Source organism: Bufo gargarizans, chromosome 7 (assembly GCF_014858855.1).
Source record: "Bufo gargarizans isolate SCDJY-AF-19 chromosome 7, ASM1485885v1, whole genome shotgun sequence".
Lineage (NCBI taxonomy): Eukaryota > Metazoa > Chordata > Amphibia > Anura > Bufonidae > Bufo > Bufo gargarizans.
Window position 1 is genome coordinate 115,547,014 of NC_058086.1, and position 22,952 is coordinate 115,569,965.

A 22,952-nucleotide genomic window follows, 5' to 3' on the forward strand; every position below is an offset into this window, starting at 1 on the left:
ATAGAATGTACTAGCCTAAGCATGTGGGATCTGACACTGCCAGAATAATCATGCAATGTCACGATGCTGGGAGCGCCAGGTCCTGCAGCCTCTAGTGCAGAGCAAGTGCTCCTAGGTGTGGCAATCATTTTCTTTTTTTTGGGGGTTGGTACTACTGAGGGTTGAAGGGGTGGCAAGGGCAGGCTACTATATCTACAAAGGGCACAAGGGGGACATTGTCTACAGAGGACACAATGAGGACATTATATCTACAAGGGACGCTGTGTTGGGGACAATATATATACTGGGGGCCAATATATATACTGGGGGCACAACTGGGGGCCATTATTTCTACTGGGGGCTAATATAGCTACTGGAGGTACTATGGGGCTGTTATAACTACTGTGGGGGTACATTATATATACTGAGGGCACTACAGGGGTTGGGGTTTTAAATAAAAGTCAATGAAATTCATCAGTTTTTAATGTTCATTTTTTACGAACGTAATATAAAGGATGCAAAACGGACGTTAAAAACATACACATACAGACATACAAAAATTGCAGAAATGTGACCTGTTACCAATGCGGCACACACTCACAAGTCACCACAGCAGCCAATGGCTTGTGAGCACAGCCTTCAAGTATGCCTGCTTTATGTAGTGTAACTTCAGAGCATTGTTTTTTACAATACAATGTGCTCATAAACCATTCTTCACACAGCACATATTGGTACAGTTTTGTCTTTTAGACTAAACACAGATGTGCAAAAAAACTATTTAAAAAGTGGGAAAAAAAACTAAAAACTGGAGAGCATAAATAAATCCTTAGGGCTGTTTCACAGGAGCGGATGCCATGCGTGTCATCCACTGTGTGAAAGACAGCGAAGTCCCGCTCTGGACAGCAGAGACTAGGAGCATTACCATGATTGATAATGCTCTTTGCCTCTATGTGACCTTTTTAATACAAAATCACAGTGAGATAAAGTTGTCACTGTGATTTTGTAGTAAAAAGATCAAAGAGAAGTAAAGAGCATTATCAATCATGTTAATGCTCCGTGTCTCTGCTGTCCAGAGCGCAGCTTGGCTGTCTTTCACGCAGCGGATAACATGCACGGCATCCACTCGTGTGAAACAGCCCTTAGAGTGATAGTTTCTCTACTAACTTCTGTAGGGAAAAAAAATATAAATAAAGTAGAGGTTTTTATGTGTTTGCAAAATTCTAGAAACATTTCCTACACATTTCTTGATTAAAAATAAAATACCCTGCAAAACACACATGTTCTTAGCAGCATCATGCCTCCACAATGCTATTAGGTTAGTGCATTAATGTATAACACACACTGTACATCTCCTGCTACAATATTACTACACTAGGAGGCGCCCCTCCTTTCTTATTTTTTTAAGATACAGTTCTAAAGGATCAGGAAAGCTTTTCCACAATGAGATGTTTCCAAAATGAAGTGACCTCCTCAAAGGGCCCGAGCAAATGGCAGGTGTCACACGTCACGCATGAGCTGCCACTGGCTAACACTGAAGTTACACAGGGGAGTACCTCTGTCCGCTTGTATCATCAAGAAAGGTTTATGGCCATTCTTTGTTCATATAGTCGGTCCCAACATATGGAGGGGATAATGTTGGGGATGTCATTCTGCCTTTGTAGCTCAAGAACGGTGTGCTTTGCAGTGTAGGAAGTCTTGCAGATGGGTGGAAGACTTCAGGAACCGCTTTACAAATATATTGAACATGTGCGCCATGCAGGGCACATGGCTCAGACCTCCTTGACGCAGCACCAACACCATGTTCTTCCTGTAGTCGGAGACCATGGATCCGATTTTGAGTTGTCGAGGAGAAAGCTGAGATTTGATTTCTTGATGAAGGATGCGGAGCAGTTCCTCCCCTGTGTGACTGCGTTTACCCAGACAAACTAGGTTCAGAACAGCATGACACCACCCTGCCCTCCACTTGTGGTATGCTGAAAGGTGTAATATGGGGGAAGATCGCTCCAATAAACCAGGTGCATGAGCCAGCCCAGGGTTAAAGAAAACAGATATTTATTTTCCAAAACGAAAATAGGTACAGCTTCCAGCAGCCAAGGTCCAAACAAACCCAACTTAAAGTCTGCTTAGTTCAGTACAACATAATCAATAAAACAGTCCGTTCAAAATGAAGGTATTTTTACCCTGGGTTCTTTTTAGTCCGTGGTAGATTCCAGTCGGCTTTCTTGCCAAACTTTCCACATGTCCTCAGTTTCCAGCTCTGTTCACAGCCAGCCACAGCAGTGTGTCCACCACACCACCCTCACTCACTTCCTTTTCCTCTTATCAGGAGAGTGGGTTAACCCTGTGGTTACCGGATCCTAGGTAGTGCCTTCTTAAAGGCACCACAACCCAAATATTGGTGATACATATCTGTCACTGAGGACCCAACCTTGGCGTCCTTTACATAGAGCACTGTGAATTGTCCCTGCAGTGGAGGCTGAGGACACGGGGGAGGATGAGGAGGCAGAGGCGGACATTGTCACAGGACCAACAGCGTAAGAACATTGAGGAGGAAGCTGCGTCACCTGGCCAAGTTGCTGGTGTCGCTGGGCAGGAACCACATTTACCCTGTGGGCCGTAAAGGACATATATTATCCATGACCGTAGTAACAGCTCCACACGTCGACACTGCCGTGCACTTTGGCAGACACCGACAGGACTGGCCCACTTTCTGTTCAACATTGGTGTGCAGGGCTGGTATTGCCTTTTTCGCAAATAAATGAAGGCTTGGGACTCTCCACCTCGGCTCGGGACAAGCCATCAGTTCTCTGAAAGGTGCAGAGTCCACCACTTGGAAAGGGAGGGACTGCAGCACCAGCAACTTGGAGCACGTTTCGCTTCGGCGATCAATTGCTGACAAAATGACTGACGAGGAGTGGGAGGACAAGGAGCAGGAGCATCAGAACCAGTAGATGATGAGAAGGACAGACAGCTCCCTTTGGCTATAGTGGTGGCGCTTTTACTGCAGGAAAAGGGGTGCGGGCCACTGGGTGATGCAGCGGTTGCTGCAGCAGGCTGGACCAACACATTAGCACCAAGGGTCTTCCAGGCAACTTTATGGTGACGCTGCATGTGTTGACGCAGGCCGTGGTGCCAACACTGGCACCCTGGCAACGCTTCACCTTCTGCCCAGAGATTCAGCAAATGGCCATGTTTACCTCCTCCGGTGGCTTGACAAAAAACTGCCAGACCGCTGAGTATCTGTGTATTTAGGCGTGTGCTTGCTGAAAAAGCAAAAAAGAGCGCACCATAGGAAAGTACGTTCCAGATTTTTGGAACCATTTAGTAACATGAAAAATGGAGGCTCACCTTATAGAGTTGTGCTAGAAATAGGCACAACTCTACTGTAGGCTTGTAGGAATTCTATGTCCGGTAGTCGGGTGTGCAGCCATAGCGTCCAGGAACTTCAGGAAATGAGGCCCTATTCTCTCCAAAGGAGTTGCAATGTGAATATAGCAGGGCCGCAAGATGGTGCAAATACACCGCCCAGGACACTTAGATGTAGGATAAATAAGTTTCTTTTTTATTAGACAAGTAAAACTATGCGTTTTGGGGAGTCCCCTTTATCAGGTAAAAATGGCTCAGGGCAAGGGAGAGGATCGGAGCATAGAATGCTCCGATGCTAACATCAGAGGGCTGCCTGGGTGAAAATATACACCTTTAATACACCCCAAAAATGGCTGTAGTACAATGTAACTCCACCGCAGAACGGCTAATAAGACGTACTTTTTTTCCTATTAATACACCCCAAAAAAGGCTGTAGTACAGTCGTGGCCAAAAGTTTTGAGAATGACACAAATATTAGTTTTCACAAAGTTTGCTGCTAAACTGCTTTTAGATCTTTGCTTCAGTTGTTTCTGTGATGTAGTGAAATATAATTACATGCACTTCATACGTTTCAAAGGCTTTTATCGACAATTACATGACATTTATACAAAGAGTCAGTATTTGCAGTGTTGGCCCTTCTTTTTCAGGACCTCTGCCATTTGACTGGCCATGCTCTCAATCTACTTCTGGGCCAATTACTGACTGATAGCAACCCATTCTTTCATAATCACTTCTTGGAGTTTGTCAGAATTAGTGGGTTTTTGTTTGTCCACCCGCCTCTTGAGGATTGACCACAAGTTCTCAATGGGATTAAGATCTGGGTAGTTTCCAGGCCATGGACACAAAATGTCAATGTTTTGGTCCCCGAGCCACTTAGTTATCACTTTTGACTTATGGCACGGTGCTCCATCCTGCTGGAAAATGCATTGTTTTTCACCAAACTGTTGTTGGATTGTTGGAAGAAGTTGCTGTTGGAGGGTGTTTTGGTACCATTCTTTATTCATGGCTGTGTTTTTGGGCAAAATTGTAAGTGAGCCCACTCCCTTGGATAAGAAGCAACCCCACACATGAATGGTCTCAGGATGCTTTACTGTTGGCATGACACAGGACTGATGGTAGCGCTCACCATTTCTTCTCCGGACAAGCCTTTTTCCTGATGCCCCAACCAATCGGAAAGAGCCTTCATCGGAGAATATGACTTTGCCCCAGTCCTCAGCAGTCCATTCACCATATTTTCTGCAGAAGATCAATCTGTCCCTGATGTTTTTTTTGGAGAGAAGTGGCTTCTTTGCTGCCCTTCTTGACACCAGGCCATCTTCCAAAAGTCTTCGCCTCACTGTGCGTGCAGATGCGCTCACACCTGCCTGCTGCCATTCCTGAGCAAGCTCTGCACTGGTGGCACTCCGATCCCGCAGCTGAATCCTCTTTAGGAGACGATCCTGCCGCTTGCTGGTCTATCTTGGATGCCCTGAAGCCTTCTTAAGAATTGAACCTCTTTCCTTGAAGTTCTTGATGATCCTATAAATTGTTGATTGAGGTGCAATCTTAGTAGCCACAATATCCTTGCCTGTGAAGCCATTTTTATGCAACGCAATGATGGCTGCACGTGTTTCTTTGCAGGTCACCATGATTAACAATAGAAGAACAATGATTTCAAGCATCACCCTCCTTTTAACAGGTCAAGTCTGCCATTTTAACCCAATCAGCCTGACATAATGATCTCCAGCCTTGTGCTCGTCAATATTCTCACCTGAGTTAACAAGATTATTACTGAAATTATCTCAGCAGGTCCTTTAATGACAGCAATGAAATGCAGTGGAAAGTTTTTTTTGGGATTAAGTAAATTTTCATGGCAAAGAAGGAGTATGCAATTCATCTGATCACTCTTCATAACATTCTGGAGTATATGCAAATTGCTATTATAAAACCTTAAGCAGCAACTTTTACAATTTCCAATATTTATGTAATTCTCAAAACTTTTGGCCACGACTGTACTTTCACTGCAGAACGGCTAATAAGACATAGGTATATTACCTATGTCACCCCGGCAATGGCTGTATAACAATGTAAATTCACAGCAGAACGGCTAAGACATACTTATTTTTCCTAATAATACAACCCATAAATGGCTGTATCACACAGCACTTGCACCCCAATAACAAGCAAGGTTTGCTGGAATTACTAAGCTATGATCATATAGTGCAAACAACCTAAAAGCAGCAGTATAACAGCAATTTGGATCTCCAATTAGTGCAGCAAGGTGTAATAGTAATCACTCCTATTACCCAGGCTGTACACTCTCCTATTGGTCCCTGCTGTCTCCCTATAGTGTGAGTAATACCTTCCTATTCTTTCCCTACACTTTAAGTGATCTTTCCTTGAACTTCTCAATCGTTGTTTTTGAAGAATAAAATCTTTCCTAGCACTGTGCCTAGCGCCTGTCACATCTCTCCCTGCACTAAGTACACTGGAAATGGCAGAAACCAAAATGGCTGAGGCTATTTATAGGGCTGTGATATATTTATAGGCCTGCTGGTTGACTGCATGCATGGCATTGTGGGTGACCCCTTGTTCCCAGAGTTCTTAGCTCCATGTTCTAACATGTACAGCAGCCATTTTAGGAAAAAATGCGATTCGTTACCATAAAGCGTGAAGAAATTCAACTTCGGTGCGAACAGAATTTTTCCAGAAATTCGGATCGAATAACACTTCATCAACTTTGACTCGCTCATCTCTAGTTATCATTATCAGATCAGCGGGATCCGAGTCCAGGCACCTATACCGATCAGCTGCTTTAGGGAGCCACTGCACTCCCGAGAGCTCAGGTGGGCACAGCAGACTCCTAGCAGCTTACCAAGCACAGTGCCGTACATAGTATAGTGGATGTGCTTGGTATTGCAGCTTAGAGCCATTCACTTCAATGGGGCTGAGCTGCAGCGAGGCCATGTGACTGATGTATGGTGACATCACATGGCCTAGGAAGAATCCGCGGTGCAGAAGTAGTCCCCAGCCTCTTCTAACAGCTGACGAGTCTCCCCCCCCCCCTTCCCCGCCGATCTGATATCGATTACCTATCCAGCATACCCCCTTTAAGATTATCAACATTAGGGTTATTCAATTTAGAAAAAAGACGACTGAGGGGAGATCTAATTACTATGTATAAATATATCAGGGGTCAGTACAGAGATCCCTCCCATCATCTATTTATCCCCAGGACTGTGACTGTGATGAGGGCACATCCTCTGCGTCTGAAGGAAAGAAGGTTTGTACACAAACATAGAAGAGGATTCTTTACGGTAAGAGCAGTGAGACTATGGAACTCTCTGCCTGAGGAGGTGGTGATGGTGAGTTCACTAAAACAGTTTAAGAGGGGCCTGGATGTATTTCTGGAGTGTAATAATATTACAGGCTATAGCTACTAGAGAGGGGTCGTTGATCCAGGGAGTTATTCTGATTGCCTGAATTTTTTATTCCCCTAAAGTGGGGAAAATTGGCTTCTACCTCACAGTTTTTTTTTTACTTCCTCTGGATCAACTTGCAGGATGACAGGCCGAACTGGATCGCCCTTAGGTACTATGTTACACTTTTTTGTGAGGCAAGGTAATAAGAAATAGCTGTTTTGGCACCGTTTTTATTTTTTGTTGTTTACAACATTCATCTGACAGGTTAGATCATGTGGTATTTTTATAGAGCAGGTTGTAACGGACGCGGCGATACCTAATATATATACTATTTTTTTAGTTATGTAAGTTTTACACAATGATTTCATTTTTGAAACAAAAAAATCAGGCAGCCTAAAAACTGTAGTTTTACAACAGCTGGAGGGCCGCAGTTTGAGGATGCCTGTTTTAGTGTCTCCATAGTCTGAAAGCCATAGTTTTTTCAGTTTTTGGGCGATTATCTTGGGTAGGGTATGATTTTTGTGGGATGAGATGACGGTTTGATTGGCACTATTTTGGGGTGCATATGACTTTTTGATAGCTTGCTATTAAAATTTTTGTGATGTAAGGTGACAAAAAATTGCTTTTTTTATACCGTTTATATTTTTTACAGTGTTCACCTGAGGGGTTAGGTCATGTGATATTTTTATAGAGCAGGTTATCACGGATGCAGAGATACCTAATATGTATACATTTTTTTTATTTACTTAAGTTTTACACAATAGCTTTTTTAAAACCAAAAAAAAAAAAGATTTATTTAGCACAGCTTTTATTTTTTACGGTGTTCATCTGAGGGGTTAGGTCATGTGATATGTTTATAGAGCCGGCCGATACGGACATGGCGATATCTAATATGTAAACCTTTTTTTCCCTACTTTTTAACAATTTTTTTTTTACTTTATTTGGGGGATTATGATGTTTTTGTTTTGTTTTTTACTTGAAACTTTTAATTTTTGGGGGGAAAACTTTATTTTTTCAACTTTTTTTTTCACTTTTTTTTTGTCCCACTGTGGGATTTCAACTTTTGGGGGTCTAATCCCCTTTACAATACATTCCAATTACACATACAGCTTCCTGCCTGTGAGATCCAGGGGGCTGGATCTCACAGGATCTTCACCGGAAGGCAGCGCCGATGCCTAAGGAAGGCATCGTGCTGCCTTCCATGCCATCGGGTCCCCATTATAGCAGCACGGGGACCCGATGGCACCTCCGATCACCGCCGCAACCACCCGTAAAAGCTGCAAACCGCAGGTCTGAATTGACGAACCTCCCACCGCGCATTGTCCCAGGGTGCCTGCTCAATGATTTGAGCAGGCTCCTTGTTCCGATCACCGCCCGCCGCGTGTGCCATCTGAGACACCACATCCCAGCGTGTGGTGCCCAGCGTGTGCCATCTGAGACACCACATCCTTTTAATTGTTCTACTAGGTACGGAAATGTCATAAATGTGGATGTGAACTGCTATTTGGGTACGTTGAAGGGTTCAGAAGGGAAAGACCCCCTTTTGGCTTGCAGCGCAGATTTTGAAGAATTGGTCTATGGGTGCCATATTACTTTTGAACAGCCTTTGGGTACCAGTACAGCTATTTTCTGACAACCATACATTATTGTATTTTTCTCTCGACAGAGTGCAACTGAGTTGCCATTATCATTGGTACTAGTTTGCAGTACATATGACTTTTGTCATATTTCATATGATTGCTTGACATTATGATTTTTGGGAGTTGAGGTGTTTGCATGATGGGGTAGGTTATGTGATGTTTTCATAGAATCCGTCATTACAGATGCAGCAATAGCAAGTGTCTTTTTTTGGTTGTACACAAGAAAAGCATTTTTGATTAATTGATTAATTTGATTAATTTCCCTGGATCAATAGTGCAGCCTTCATTGGTCATCATTAGTTATAACTCGCAATGCCTTGTAATCATTAAAGTGATCCTCTGGAAAAAAAAATTCACATTAAGGCTGAGTTCACACGAGCGTGTCCAGATGCGTTGCGGCAAACCCGCGCGATTAGGTATGCAATTGCAGTCAGTTTTGATAAAAAACTGACTGTGGTACCCAGAAACGAACTTCTTCACTGAAGTTCAGGTTTGGGTTAGGTGATGGATCATGTGATTGGAGTTGGACCATGTGATATGACGTCACCACAGGTCCTTTATCCGGCAGCTCATGATTAAAGAAGTAAGAAGAGACCGGCAGCTACGCAATCAAGAGGAGAAGGTGAGTTAATTTTTTATTTTTTAACCCTCAATTGACCTTCTACTAAGCATTCTGTATTAAAGAATGCTATTATTTTCCCTCATAACCATGTTATAAGGGAAAATAATACAGTGAATAGACTGTCATCTTAGCAACCTTGCGTGAAAATCGCACCGCATCCGCACTTGATTGTGGATGCTTGCGATTTTCACTCAGCCCCATTCACTTCTATGGGGCCTACGTTGTGTGATAAACGCACAATATAGAGCATGCTGCGATTTTCACGCAACGCAGAAGTCATGCGTGAAAATCACAGCTCATGTGCACAGCCCCATAGAAATGAAAGGGTCAGGATTCAGTGCGGGTGCAATGTGTTCACCTCCCGCATTGCACCCGCGCGGAAATCTCGCCCGTGCGAACTCAGCCTAACTGGGGAATTGACAGAACATTTAGGCCTTGTTCACACTTCAGTGTTTGGTCAGTGATTCCCATCAGTGATTGTGAGCCAAAACCAGGTGTGGCTCTAAACACAGAAGAGGTGCCATTAGGTGCCAATCTTTCCATTATACCTTATCTCTGTGTAGGCTTCACTGTTGGTTTTGGCTCACAAATCACTGATGGAAATCACTGACCAAACACTGAAGTGTGAACAAGGCCTTACAAAGTGACTTCTTTTTCATCTTTTCAGCTGCAGATCCACTGATTCCCAGGCTCCTCTGCTGTCATCCAAGATGGTTGCACCACTTCTCAAACTACCTGATGAATATCTTGCATCAGTAGTCCAAGACACTTCAGTGCTCATGTGAGCAGCGCTGGCCAATCCAAGAGCAACAAAACAGGAAGCATCTTGGACTACAAAACGCAACGTATGTATCAGTGTCTGAGAAGTGGTGCGGCCATCTCGGATTGGAATTGAAGGAACCGCACCTGAAAAAATAAAAATAATGGCACCGGGTAAGTGTTCTGTTATTTCCTAGACCAGAGGGTCACTTTCATTATGTTCACATAGCAAATATTTGCAGAAACCTGTTTGCCTGTCCTAGTCCATAGCATTGTGCAGAAACAACCCATTCATATGAACGGCAGTGATTTTCCCTTGTATACAGTGAATATACCCTAACTGTATGCAATGCCACAGACTAGTAAAAGTAAGCAAACATCATTCTGCTCACCAAGTGCAATACTTACAATTCTTACATAATGTTTTATCTGTAATACTTACCTGTGGTGTCATACCGCACCAGAAGTTGGAGTAAAGTGTCCGGGACTCTAACATAGGGGCCACAACGGTTTTGTTTTCTTCCATCAGACGACTTAAGGTTTGTGGGTTCGTCAGAAAGTTATCTGCATCTACATACTGGATGGAGAAAGTATCAAAGATGCATTATTGTCTTCAGAGCATAGACAATACATATAACTACATAGATGAAGACACTCATATCGGGAGTTACTACATCTGCAACAGCTACACGTCTTCTGGAAAGTAATGATGTTTTATTAGGCTGCTTTCACACTAGCGTTTTCGCTGGATTCTGCAGGGCTCCGCAAAAACACTTCAGTTACTGATAATACAACCATCTGCATCCGTTATGAATAGATCCGGTTGTATTATCTTTAACATTGCCAAGACGGATCCGTCATGAACTCCATTGAAAGTCAATAGGGGACGGATCCGTTTTCTATTGTGTCAGATTGTGTCAGAGTTAAACAAATCTGCATCCCATGATGGAAAGCAAACTGCAGCATGCTTCGGTTTGCTCTCCAGTATGGGAACGCAACCAAACGGAATGGAATACATATGGGAGCACTCTGTTCTGTTCAGTTACGTTCCCTCCCCATTGACAATGAATGGGAACAAAACTGAAGAGTTTTTCTCCTTTATTGAAAACCTATGACGGATCTCAATACGGGAAAATAAAAACGCTAGTGGGAAAGTAGCCCTAATAATCTGCATATAAGTATAATCTAAAGTCATCCAGGGCTTGTGTGGCCCTGATAAAGCTCACCAACGAGGATACAGAGTCTACTAGCCCTGCCATTTCTGTGGGTGTGCTCTGCCCTCTGGCACATGAGCTTCCTCGTATGATCGCCAGCTGCCTGAGCCTGATTATCTAACATGTATGAATTACACCATTGGGCATAGCTGATATATAAGCATGAGGAAATTAGGTATCTGATCTACAAAATAATAATTACAGAAAGTCAACATTGCCCTGGATTCACTGTACAGCATGAAAGCTTTATCACTTACAAATACAAAATCAGACCATTTTTCCCGTGCAGTGCGCAGCGCCGCCTGACGAAGCTTCATTACATGGGTAAATCTGGAAGCCGGCCAGTGTTTAGGTCCAAATTCATCAGTGTAAGACCTGCAAACAGAGATAAGGGTCTATAAAATGTACGCCGTAATTTACAACTATCTTCTAACCACTGCGTTGTTTCCAGCACCAGCAGCTGGTCTGTGGGGGTGATGGGTGTTGCTCCCTGATGGTCTGATATAGTATGTAGAAGTTTTGGATCACCCTGCCATGGGTTTTAAGAGAACTGTACTGCTTTCATTATACATGTACATCCCATGACAATATTGTTTTACTATAATGTTAGTTAAAACTATGTCAAGTTGTCAGACTGGGACCTGCAGAGTGCAATACAAATGCTCCTTTCTTTTTCCCATCCATTGCTGCTTTGCCAAGAAAAAGCAGCAATGATTCAAATGTAAATGAGATCTTAAGTGAACCCACAGTGCACCCTGGCGCTGACTCTATTCTGCTGAAGCCCCTCCATTCCTCAGTTTACTGACAGGACCAGGCATCTTAAGCCTTGTTCGTCCGAGTTCTCTAATCTCGTGCCTCCACCATGCCGTACGTCATTGGCGCATGCGCAGTACAGTTCTTCTAAAGTATCTGCTGTACTGTAGATGTGCTGATTATGGTCAGCATGGTGCATGTGCAAGAATACAGTGCCAGGGCGGGAGAGGGATTCTAACGCCTGGCCACATCATCAATAAGGAGGGGCTTCAACAGAATAGTTTCACAGCTAGAGAGCACTGAAGGGCTAGGACCCTCCATTTACATTTACTGAATCAGAAGTCTTTTTCTCTGGAAGGCAGCAATGGATTGCACCATGTTATTGCACTCAGCAGGCCCTACCGGTCACTATGCTTGGTTTCATAGTAATATTCTCAATGACAGACTGCATGCAGCACATAAGTGAAGTACAAGGGAATTCTGTAAGTCATATACAACTAGAAACTGGCATGGATGACTGTACCCTGTGGAGCTGTAAGACGTTCCCCCATCACACACTTGTCTGCTCTGCTGACTGTGAATGTGGATGGAGCAGGGGGAGATAAGCAGCTGCACGCCACTTTTAGGATTCCTTATCTTACTTAATGTCTTGCCCTGCCTCAGCCTTCAGAGAATGTCACCCAGTTACAATGTGATGTCTATTTCCAGGGCACTATATACAGCTGTCATCAGGCTCAGACTGGCCCACAGGGGTACAGCTGAATCCCCCGGTGGCCCCTGAACAGGATGCGCCCCTAGTCCCCAACCCACTGCCACATGGCACAGTGACTACACGTCATATAGCTTGGTGGGGTACAGCATCTTAACCAGCAGATGGTAACATAGTAACATAGTATATAAGGCCGAAAAAAGACATCTGTCCATCCAGTTCGGCCTGTTATCCTGCAAGTTGATCCAGAGGAAGGCAAAAAAAAAACTGTGAGGTAAAAGCCAATTTTCCCCGCTTAAGGGGGAAAAAATTCCTTCCCGACTCCAATCAGAATAACTCCCTGGATCAACGACCCCTCTCTAGTAGCTATAGCCTGTAATATTATTACACTGCAGAAATACTGTACATCCAGGCACTCTTGAACTCTTTAGGCTGGGTTCCCACAGGCGTCATGTTTAGGCTCCGGATACGTCCCGGGTGCATTGCGGCAAACCTGCGCGAGTAGGTACGCAATTGCAGTCAATTTCTTCACTGAAGTTAAGGTTTGGGTTCAAGGTTGTAGAGATGTCATTATTTTCTCTTATAACATGGTTATAAGGGGAAATAACAGCATTCTTAATACAGAATGCTTAGTAGAAGGTCAATTGAGGGTTAAAAAATAAAATAAAATTAACTCACCTCCTCTAATTGATCGCGTAGCTGCCGGTCTCCTGTTCTTTCTTCAGGACCTGTCAAAGGACCTGTGGTGACGTCACTGAGCTCATCACATGGTCCAATCACATGGTCCATCACCACGGTGATGGACCATGTGATTGGACTATGTGATGTGACGTCACCACAGTTCCTTTAGCCGGCAGTTCATGATTAAAGAAGTAAGAAGAGATCGGCAACTAAGCAATCAACTAACCCTCAATTGACCTTCTACTAAGCATTCTGTATTGAGGATGCTATTATTTCCCATTATAACCATGTTATAAGGGAAAATAATACAGTGAATAGACTTTCATCTTAGCAAACATGCGTGAAAATCACCACTCATCTGCACAGCCCCATAGAAGTGAATTGGTCCGGATTCAATGCAGGTGCAATGCGTTCACCTCACGCATTGCACCCGCGTGGAAATCTCACCCGTGTGAACCCAGCCTTAGTGAACTCACCACCACCACCTCCTCAGGAGGAAAGTTCCATAGTCTCACTGCTCTTACCGTAAAGAATACTCTTCTATGTTTGTGTACAAACCTTCTTTCCTCCCCTCGTCACAGTCCTGGGGATAAATAGATGGTGGGAGAGATCTCTGTACTGTCACCTGATATATTTATACATAGTAATTAGATCTCCCCTCAGTCATCTTTTTTCTAATGTGAGTAACCCTAATGTTGATAATCTTTCAGGGTACTGTAGTCCCAGTTATTACTTTAGTTGCCCTCCTTTGAATCCTCTCCAGCTCTGCTATGTCTGCCTTGTTCACAGGAGCCCAGAACTGTACACAGTACTCCATGTGTGGTCTGACTAAAGTGGTAGAACTATGTTCTCATCACGGGCATCTATGCCCCTTTCGATGCAACTCATTATCTTATTGGCCTTGGCAGCAGCTGCCTGACACTGGTTTGCACAGCTTAGTTTGCTGTTCACTAAAATTCCTAGGTCCTTTTCCATGTCAGTGTTACCCAGTGTTTTACCATTTAGTATGTATTGGTGACTTGCATTATTCCTTCCCATGTGCATAACCTTACATTTGTCAGTGTTAAACCTCATCTGCCACTTCTCTGCCCAAGCCTCCAATCTAACCAGATCCCTCTGTAGCAGTATACTGTCCTCTTCCATGTTAATTACTTTACACAGTTTATACCCCACTAGTGACAATGACCCAATCTGAGTGTGCACCATTAATAACCAGCCTCTGTTTTCTATTACTGAGCCAGTTACTTACCCACATACAGACATTTTCTCCCAGTCTGAGCATTCTCATTTTATATACTAACCTTTTATGTGGTACAGTGTCAAATGCTTTGGAGAAGTCCAGATATACGACATCCATTGATTCGCTGCTGTCAAGTCTAGAACTTACCTCCTCAGAGAAACTGATTAAATTCGTTTGACATGAGTGAACCCTCATGAAGCCATGCTGATATGGTGTTATTTGCTTATTTTCATTGAGGTACTCAGTTTATCCACGACAAATGTTAAACTTACTGGCCCATAGTTTCCGGGCTCTGTTTTTGGACCCTTTTTGATTATTGGCACCAGATTTGCTATGCGCCAATCCTGTGGAACACTCCCTATCAGTATAGAGTCCTTAAATATCAGAAATAAGGGTCTGGCTATGACATTACTTAATTCTCTTAGGATACAGGTGTGTATGCCATCCGGTCCTGGCGATTTGTCTATTTTAATCTTTTTAAGTACGCCGCTGTACTTCTTCCTGGGTCAGACATGGCACTTTTGATGGGGAATTTACTTTTACATTCTGCATTTCATCTGACTGTTTATTTTCTCCAGTGAATACAGTGGAGAAAAAAATATTTAATAGCTTTGCTTTCTCCTCATCGCTCTCTGCAACTTTCCCCTCATTACTCATTACTCTGTAGGGAACCGACATCTTCACATTTATAAGTTTTACTATTTATATCATTAAAGAACATTTTAGGGTTAGTTTTGCTCTCTTTGGCAATTAATCTCTCGGTCTCTAGCTTGGCTGCTGTTATTTGTTTTTTACATATTCAATTTTTTTCCTTATAGTTTTTCAGTGCTTCTATGCTACCCTCCTGTTTTACTGATTTAAATGCTTTCTTTTTGTCATTTTGCTTTCTTGTCAAATGCTTTCTTTACAGTTCTATTTATCCACTTTGTTTTTTTCTTGTTCTGTAACCTTTTATTCCCATAAGGTATGTACCTCTCACAATTAGATTTTAGGATGCTTTTAAAAATATTCCATTTTGTGGCTGTATTTGTCCCAGTTAGTTAGGTCTATGGCCTATGGCTACATTTAGCTTTTTTAAAGTTTGATATTTTTCTTCCTCCCTGAAGAAACACTCTGTTGAATGATAATTGGAAGGTTATTACTTAATGGTCACTATTTCTCAGGTGTCCCCCGATCTGCACATCTGTTGTTCTGTCAGGTCTATTGGTTAATACTAAGTCCAGTATGGCCGTCCCTCTAGTCGGGTCCTGTACCAGTTGGGAGAGGTAATTGTCTTTGGTTATTGCCAAGAACCTGTTTCCTTTATGAGATATACAAGTTTCAGTTTCCCAGTCTATATCTGGGTAGTTGAAGTCCCCCACAATAACCACCTCATTATGATTTGCCGCCTCGTCTATCTCGTTTAGTAGCAGATTTTCTGTGGACTCTGGTATATTAGGTGGTTTATAATAAACTCCTATTAGTAATTTATTATTGTTTTTGCTTCCCTGTATTTCTACCCACAGTGACTCCACATGTTCATGTCCCTCACTTATATCTGTGGGCTTTAGAAAGGACTTTACATAAAGGCAGACCCCTCCCTCTCTCCGTTTTTGGTGATCCTTTCTAAACAGACTGTAACCCTGTACATTAACCACCCAGTCATAGCTAGCATCCAGCCAGGTCTTCAACCTCCCACACCACCAATTCCAGTTCACCAGTTTTATTAGTCAGGCTTCTGGCATTAGTATACATACATTTAAGAGGTTTATGTATATTTTTTACCCTACACTTTTACTTCTGAGCTGTTCCAGTCCCTCCTTCCATTACTCCCCCAGTCTCTCCTCCTCAGTCCCTAGTTTAAACACTACTCCAACATTCTAGCCATCTTCTCCCCCAACACAGCTGCCCCTTCCCCATTGAGGTGCAGCCCGTCCTTACGATAGAGCCTGTAGCCGAGAGAGAAGTCGGCCCAGTTCTCCAGGAACCCAAACCCCTCCTTCCTACACCAGTTCTTGAGCCACTTGTTAACCTCCCTAATCTCCTGCTGCCTTTCTTGTGTGGCTCATGGTACAGGTAGTATTTCGGAAAATATTACCTTTGAGGTCCTTTCCCTAAGCTTGTGACCTAAATCCCTAAAGGACCGGGCTCATATTCACCTTAAGGACCAGGCTATTTTTTGCAAATCTGACCAGTGTCACTTTATGTGTGAATGACTTTAAAATGCTTTTACTTATTCAGGCCATTCTGAGAGTTTTTTCATCACGTTTTGTACTTCATGACACTGGTAAAATGGAGTAAAAAAAAAAATCTTTTTTATTTATAAAAAAATACCAAATTTACCAAAAATTTTGAACAATTAGCAAATTTCAAAGTTTCAATTTCTCTATTTCTATAATACATAGTAATACCTCCAAAAATAGTTATTAATTTACATTACCCATATGTCTACTTCATGTTTGGATCATTTTGGGAATGCCATTTTATTTTTTTGGGGACGTTACAAGGCTTAGAAGTTTAGAAGCAAATCTTGAATTTTTCCGAAATTTTCCAAAACCCACTTTTTAAGGACCAGTTCAGGTCTGAAGTCACTTTGTGAGGCTTACATAATAGAAACCACCCAAAAATTACCCAATTTTGGAAACTACACCCCTCAAGGTATTCAAAACTTATTTTACAAACTGTGTTAACCCTTTAGGTGTTTCACAAGAGTTATTGTCGAATGGAGATGAGAATTCAGAATTTAAATTTTTGGGCAAATTTCCCATTTTTTACAGTAACAAAGCAAGGGTTAACAGCCAAACAAATCGCAATATTTATTGCCCTGATTCCGTAGTTAATAGAAACACCCCATATGTGGTCGTGAACTACTGTACGGGCACACGGCAGGGCGCAGAAGGAAAGAAACACCATATGGGTTCTGGAAGGCAGATTTTGCTGGACTGGTTTATTTACCTAATGTCCCATTTGAAGCCCCCTTAATGCACCCCTAGAGTAGAAACTCTACAAAAGTTACCCCATTTTGGAAACTACGAGATAAGGTGGCATTTTTGCTAGGACTATTTTTAGGGTACATATGATTTTTGGTTGCTCTATATTACATTTTTGTGAGGCAAGGTTACAAAAAATTGAAATTCAGAAATGTCATCTCCATTTGCCAATAACTGTTGTGGAACACCTAAAGGGTTAACAAAGTTAGTAAAAATCAGTTTTGAATACCTTGAGGAGTGTAGTTTCTTAGATGGGGTCAATTTTATGGAGTTTCTACTCTAGGGGTGCATCAGGGGGGCTTCAAATGGGACATGGTGTCAAAAAACCAGTTCAGCTACATCTGCCTTCCAAAAACCATATGCCGCTCCTTTCCTTGTGCGCCCTGCTGTTTGGCCATACAGCATTTTACGACCACATATGGGGTGTTTCTGAAAACTACAGAATCAGGGCAATAAATATAGAGTTTTGTTTGACTGTTAACACTTGATTTGATAACAGAAAAAATTGATTAAAATCGAGAATTTGGCCAAAAATTTCTGTTTTGGCACCGTTTTTTATTTAATTTTTTTGACTGTGTTCATTTGAGGGGTTAGTTCATGTGTTATTTTTATAGAGCAGATTCTTACGGACGCGGCAATACCTAATATGTCTACTTTTTAAAATGTATTTAGATTTTACACTATAATATATTTTTTAAACAAAAAAAAAACAATTTTTGTATCTCCATTGTCTGAGAGTAAGTTTTTTTTAAAGTTTTTAGCCGATTGTCCTAGGTAGAGGCAATTTTTTTGCGGGATGAGAGAACGGTTTTATTGGCACTATTATAGGCTCCATTCACACGTCCGCAATGTGTTTTGCGGATACACGGAGACACGGATCCGCAAAACACGGAAAGCGGCAATGTGCGTTCCGCATTTTGCAGACCGCACATTGCCGACATAATAGAATATGCCTGTTCTTGTCCGCAATTGCGGACAAGAATAGGACATGTTCTATTTTTTGGCGGAAACGGAAGCACGGATGCGGAAGTGCGGATCCGCAAATGTGGATGCGGACAGCACATTCCGTCCCCATAGAGAATGAATGGGTCCGCATCCTTTCCGCAAAATTGCGGAAAGGATGCGGACCTATTTTGCGGATGTGTGAATGGAGCCTTAGACTGCATATGACTTTTTGATCGCTTGCTATTACACTTTTTGTGATGTAAGGATATTATAGTGTAAAACATAAATACATTTAAAAAAATAGACATATTAGGTATTGCCGCATCCGTAAGAATCTGCCCTATAAAAATAACACATGACCTAACCCCTCAGATGAACACAATAAAAAAAAAAAAAACTGTGTAATAAAAGCCATTTTTTACACCGTTTTTATTTTATTTTTTTGACTGTGTTCATCTGAGGGGCTAGTTTATGAGAGCCATTTTTTTTTTTTTGTTGGGGAGATTGTCTGTGGCCAAATAGAATTAAAATTGGGGAAGGGGATTATAAATTTAGTACTCCATGGAAGTGTCGTACTCCCTGAAGCAACCGTCACTGCAGAGGCCCGGATGATCGGGGCACGTGTCACACTGGGTGGTGGTGTCCTTCCGTATCCCCCTCCTATGACACACTCTGCACTTTTTTTTGTGACCGTCCCTTCTTTCCAGTATGGGGGACCACACCTGGAAAGTGTTGGCCGGGACGATCTGGGCGCCTCCAGTTCCTGAGGTACTACGGCCTGCTATTTCCCGGTCAGAAAAGATCAGGGCCTTGAGGACTGCCTCATAGAACTGCAGGAATTTCCCAGCGCTCCAGGACAGCACAAAAGAGTGCAACCTGTACCAACTAGACCGCAACTTTTTTGTACCATGCCCAGGTTTTGCGCATGGCATTATATATGGCTTGAGGACTTGATCAGAGAGATCAATTGCTTCCTTATACCGATTGTAGTCCACGATACAATAGGGCTTGAGGACCGTTGCCGCGGTACCTCGCACAGGGACAGGGGCGATGCCGTTACTGTGAATTGTGGACAGTACAAGGACATCCCTCTTGTCCTTATATCTGACCAGCAACAGGTTTCCACTGGTACGGGCACGGGTCTCACCCCTGGGGATAGGTACCTGGAGGGGGTGGGTAGGGAGGGCGCATAGATTTTTCTGCACGGTCCCACAAGTAGACGTGGATCTGGCGGCGAGGGACTGGAACAAGAGGATACTAGTATAAATGTTATCCACGTACAGGTGGTAACCCTTATCTAGCAGTGGGTGCATAAGGTCCCACACAAGTTTCCCACTAACATCCAGAGTTGGGGGACATTCTGGGGGTTCAATACGGGAATCTCGCCCCTTGTACACACGAAACTTGTAAGTGTACCCTGAGGTACTCTCACAAAGTTTGTACAGCTTCACGTCATACCTCGCCCGCTTAGAGGGAACATACTGCCTGAAAATAAATCTCCCCTTGAAAGCAATGAGAGACTCCCTTCCAGGTACATATGCCTCCAGAAATTTGGCCCCAAAGTGATCACTGACCGGCCTGATAGGCAGGATCACCTTGGGGGGGGGGGGGGGGGCATACTGCATAAATGCAGGCATTTCCGAATGGCCTCAAAACAGGAACGTGTCATGGCCATACAGTAGAGTGGGGTCATATTCAGTGAAGCCCACTGTGGGAATCTGGATTCCTGATTGGCCAACAAAGTCAGGAATCAGGGGCTCAAAATCCTCTGGGGTACACAAGACAAGTTCACCGGGAGGGGGCTCAGGTGGACTTATCTGGTGGGCTGGAAAACTAGTACGAGCCCCAGGGTTGCTCATACTAGTGTGGGCCACAGGGTCCCTGGCATGGGAGTCCTCTTGCTCCGCCTGGCGGCATCTCCGCCTCCTTGGGGGCTCATCATCATCACTAGATGATGAGGAGGACGCGAATGACAAGAGGAAAGTGGGGTCATCCTCGTCCTCACTGGGGATCTCGGAGTCGGAAGCAAGCAGGGCGTACGCCTCCTCGGCTGAGAACATAGGGGAGTGTGTGTGTGTGTGTGTGTGTGTAAAACTTTATTTAGTGTGCGTGTGTGTGCGGGGACCGGTGTTCATGTTCACTACCCTAAACCACCCTAAAAAATTAATTAAATTAAAGAAATGAAAGCCTAAAAAATGTGAATTATTTTTATTTTTTTTATAATTCAAACTCGGTGGGGTGGGCGATGCGCTAACAGTGGCCGGACGCTAAGAGTGCCAGCCACAGTCAGCGCACGCACACACACACACACTATTAAAAAAAAGTGCTTGCGCCCCCCCAAAAAAGTTGTGTGTGGGAGGGGGGAGGGGGGACAAGCTGCAGCACCCCTGGGGGGGTCTAGCGTCGTACAGCTGAGTGTGCTGTGGATCCCAGACACCAGATCAGGATGAAGCCCAAAAATTAAACTATTTTTTTCCCCTAAAACTCTCCCTGCCTAATCTAACCTTTCCCTGCAAACTTTGAGTGGCTCACGTGGGGGTCCTGGAGGTGCTGGGCTCAGGTGGACGGACGCTCCTCTCTCCACGGAAGCAATGTGAAGGAAGAGAGCAGAGCTGGGGGAAGTTAACCCCTGCCCGCCCATCCAGCCAATAGGAAGCGATCCTGAGAGGTGATGTCACCGCCACCTCTCAGGATCTAAGGATGGTGATTGGTGGTGTATTATCACACCACCGATCACCATCCTATTCCGGGTTATCGGGTCACTGGAGACCCAAATGACCCGTAAACGCAGCAAACCGCAGGTCTGAATTGACCTGCGGTTTGCTGCGATTGCCAATACAGGGGGGTCAGAGGATGAATGATGTTGAATGATTTCAGCAGGCACTCTGTTCCGACCACCGCCGAGCGGAGGTGATCGGAAATACACAGAGCGTACCTGTACGCCCTGTGTCTTTAAGGACTTGCACACCAGGGTGTACAGGTACGCCCTGTGTCCGCAAGAGGTTAAGGACGCTCCACCTACCTCTAACTTTGTCATTGGTTTCGATATGGACCATGACCGCTGGATTTTCTCCAGCCCCTCCCAGTAATCTGTCAACCCGATCCGCGATGTGTCAAACTTGAGCGCCAGGAAGACAACACACTGTTTGATGATCCTGGTCTTTGTGACAGATCGCCCTATCTGTACCCCTAATAATTGAGTCTCCCACTACCAGCACCTGTCTGGGCTGCCCTGCTCTCCTGGTCCCCTGCTTACTGGAGCTGACATTCCCCTGACTGGCAGAGGAAGTGTCCGGCTGCAGCAGTGCCGTCCCTGAACTGACATCCCCTTCATCTGCCAACCGGGCAAACTTGTTGGGATGTGTCAGATCAGGGCTAGCCTCCCTGGCACTCTTCCCTCTACCCTGCTTTCTAACTGTTATCCAGCTAGCTACCTCACTTTCCTGAGACTCTTCGCTACCACCCGCACCCACATCTACCCCAAAGAGGGCTTGCTCAGTGAGCAGCAAATTCTTTTCCAAATTGTCAACGCTTCTCAGTGTTGAAACTCACCCGGTTAGGGCTCTTTTACACTCCGGCATAGAGTTCTGTCGTCGGGGCTCTATGCCGGAAGAATCCTGATCAGGATTATCCTAATGCATTCTGAATGGAGAGAAATCCGTTCAGGATGCATCAGGATGTCTTGAGTTTAGGACCTGAACGTTTTTTGGCCGGAGAAAATACTGCAGCATGCTGCGCTTTTTGCTCCGGCCAAAAATCCTGAACACTTGCCGCAAGGCCGGATCCGAAATTAATGCCCATTGAAAGGCATTAATCCGGATCCGGCCTTAAGCTAAACGTCACTTCCGCGCATTACCGGATCCGACGTTTAGCTTTTTCTGAATGGTTACCATGTCTGCCAGGACGCTAAAGTCCTGTTTGCCATGGTAAAGTGTAGTGGGGAGCAGTATACTTACCGTCCGTGCGGCTCCCGGGGCGCTTCAGAGTGACGTCAGGGCGCCCCACGCGCATGGATGACGTGATCGCATGGATCACGTCATCCATGCGCATGGGGCGCTCTGACGTCATTCTGGAGCGCCCCGGTAGCCGCACGGACTGTAAGTATACTGCTCCCCTGCTCCCCACTAGTACTATGACAACCAGGACTTTAATAGCGTCCTGGGTGCCATAGTAACACTGAACGCATTTTGAAGACTGATCCGTCTTCAAATGCTTTCAGTTCACTTGCGTTTTTCCGGATCCGGCGTGTAATTCCGGCAAATGGAGTACACAACGGATCCGGACAATGCAAATGTGAAAGAGGCCTTAGATACACAATGTGCAATTCCAAACAGGCAATTTGCTCACATTTTGAACAAAGATATGCATCCTCAAACGGCTGTTCCAGGGCTGCATATATTAGACAAGATGTGCATTGGACTGAGCTGTCAATAATGGAACACATACTAAATGGGGATTATGCAAGAAAAGAGAAAAAAATACAATACAGTGCAGTGATAAGAATCTAACTTACTGTAGTCCCCTTCTAAAGTCCCTGAATTTGCAGTCACGTAATCTAAAGTCACACACTTAATACAAACACACATTTGGAATCAAACACGTGAACGCTCACAAACTCGCGTTATTTGCCTGCTTGTATAAGTGCGGATCTCACACCAGCTTTTTTTCTTCTGG

General features: G+C 44.0%; 1 protein-coding gene across 1 annotated transcript in view; it reads right to left on the reverse strand.

The window, feature by feature from the left end:
* The window catches only part of COLGALT2 (collagen beta(1-O)galactosyltransferase 2), a 158,776-nt gene that overhangs the window by 52,850 nt on the left and 82,974 nt on the right, over nt 1–22,952 (reverse strand). Inside the window, exons 3-4 of the mRNA XM_044301742.1 lie at nt 11,239–11,356; nt 10,210–10,344 (exon numbers count right to left, since the gene is read on the reverse strand). Of these exons, the coding sequence (XP_044157677.1) occupies nt 10,210–10,344; nt 11,239–11,356 (253 nt within the window). The remainder of the gene's footprint in view (nt 1–10,209; nt 10,345–11,238; nt 11,357–22,952) is intronic.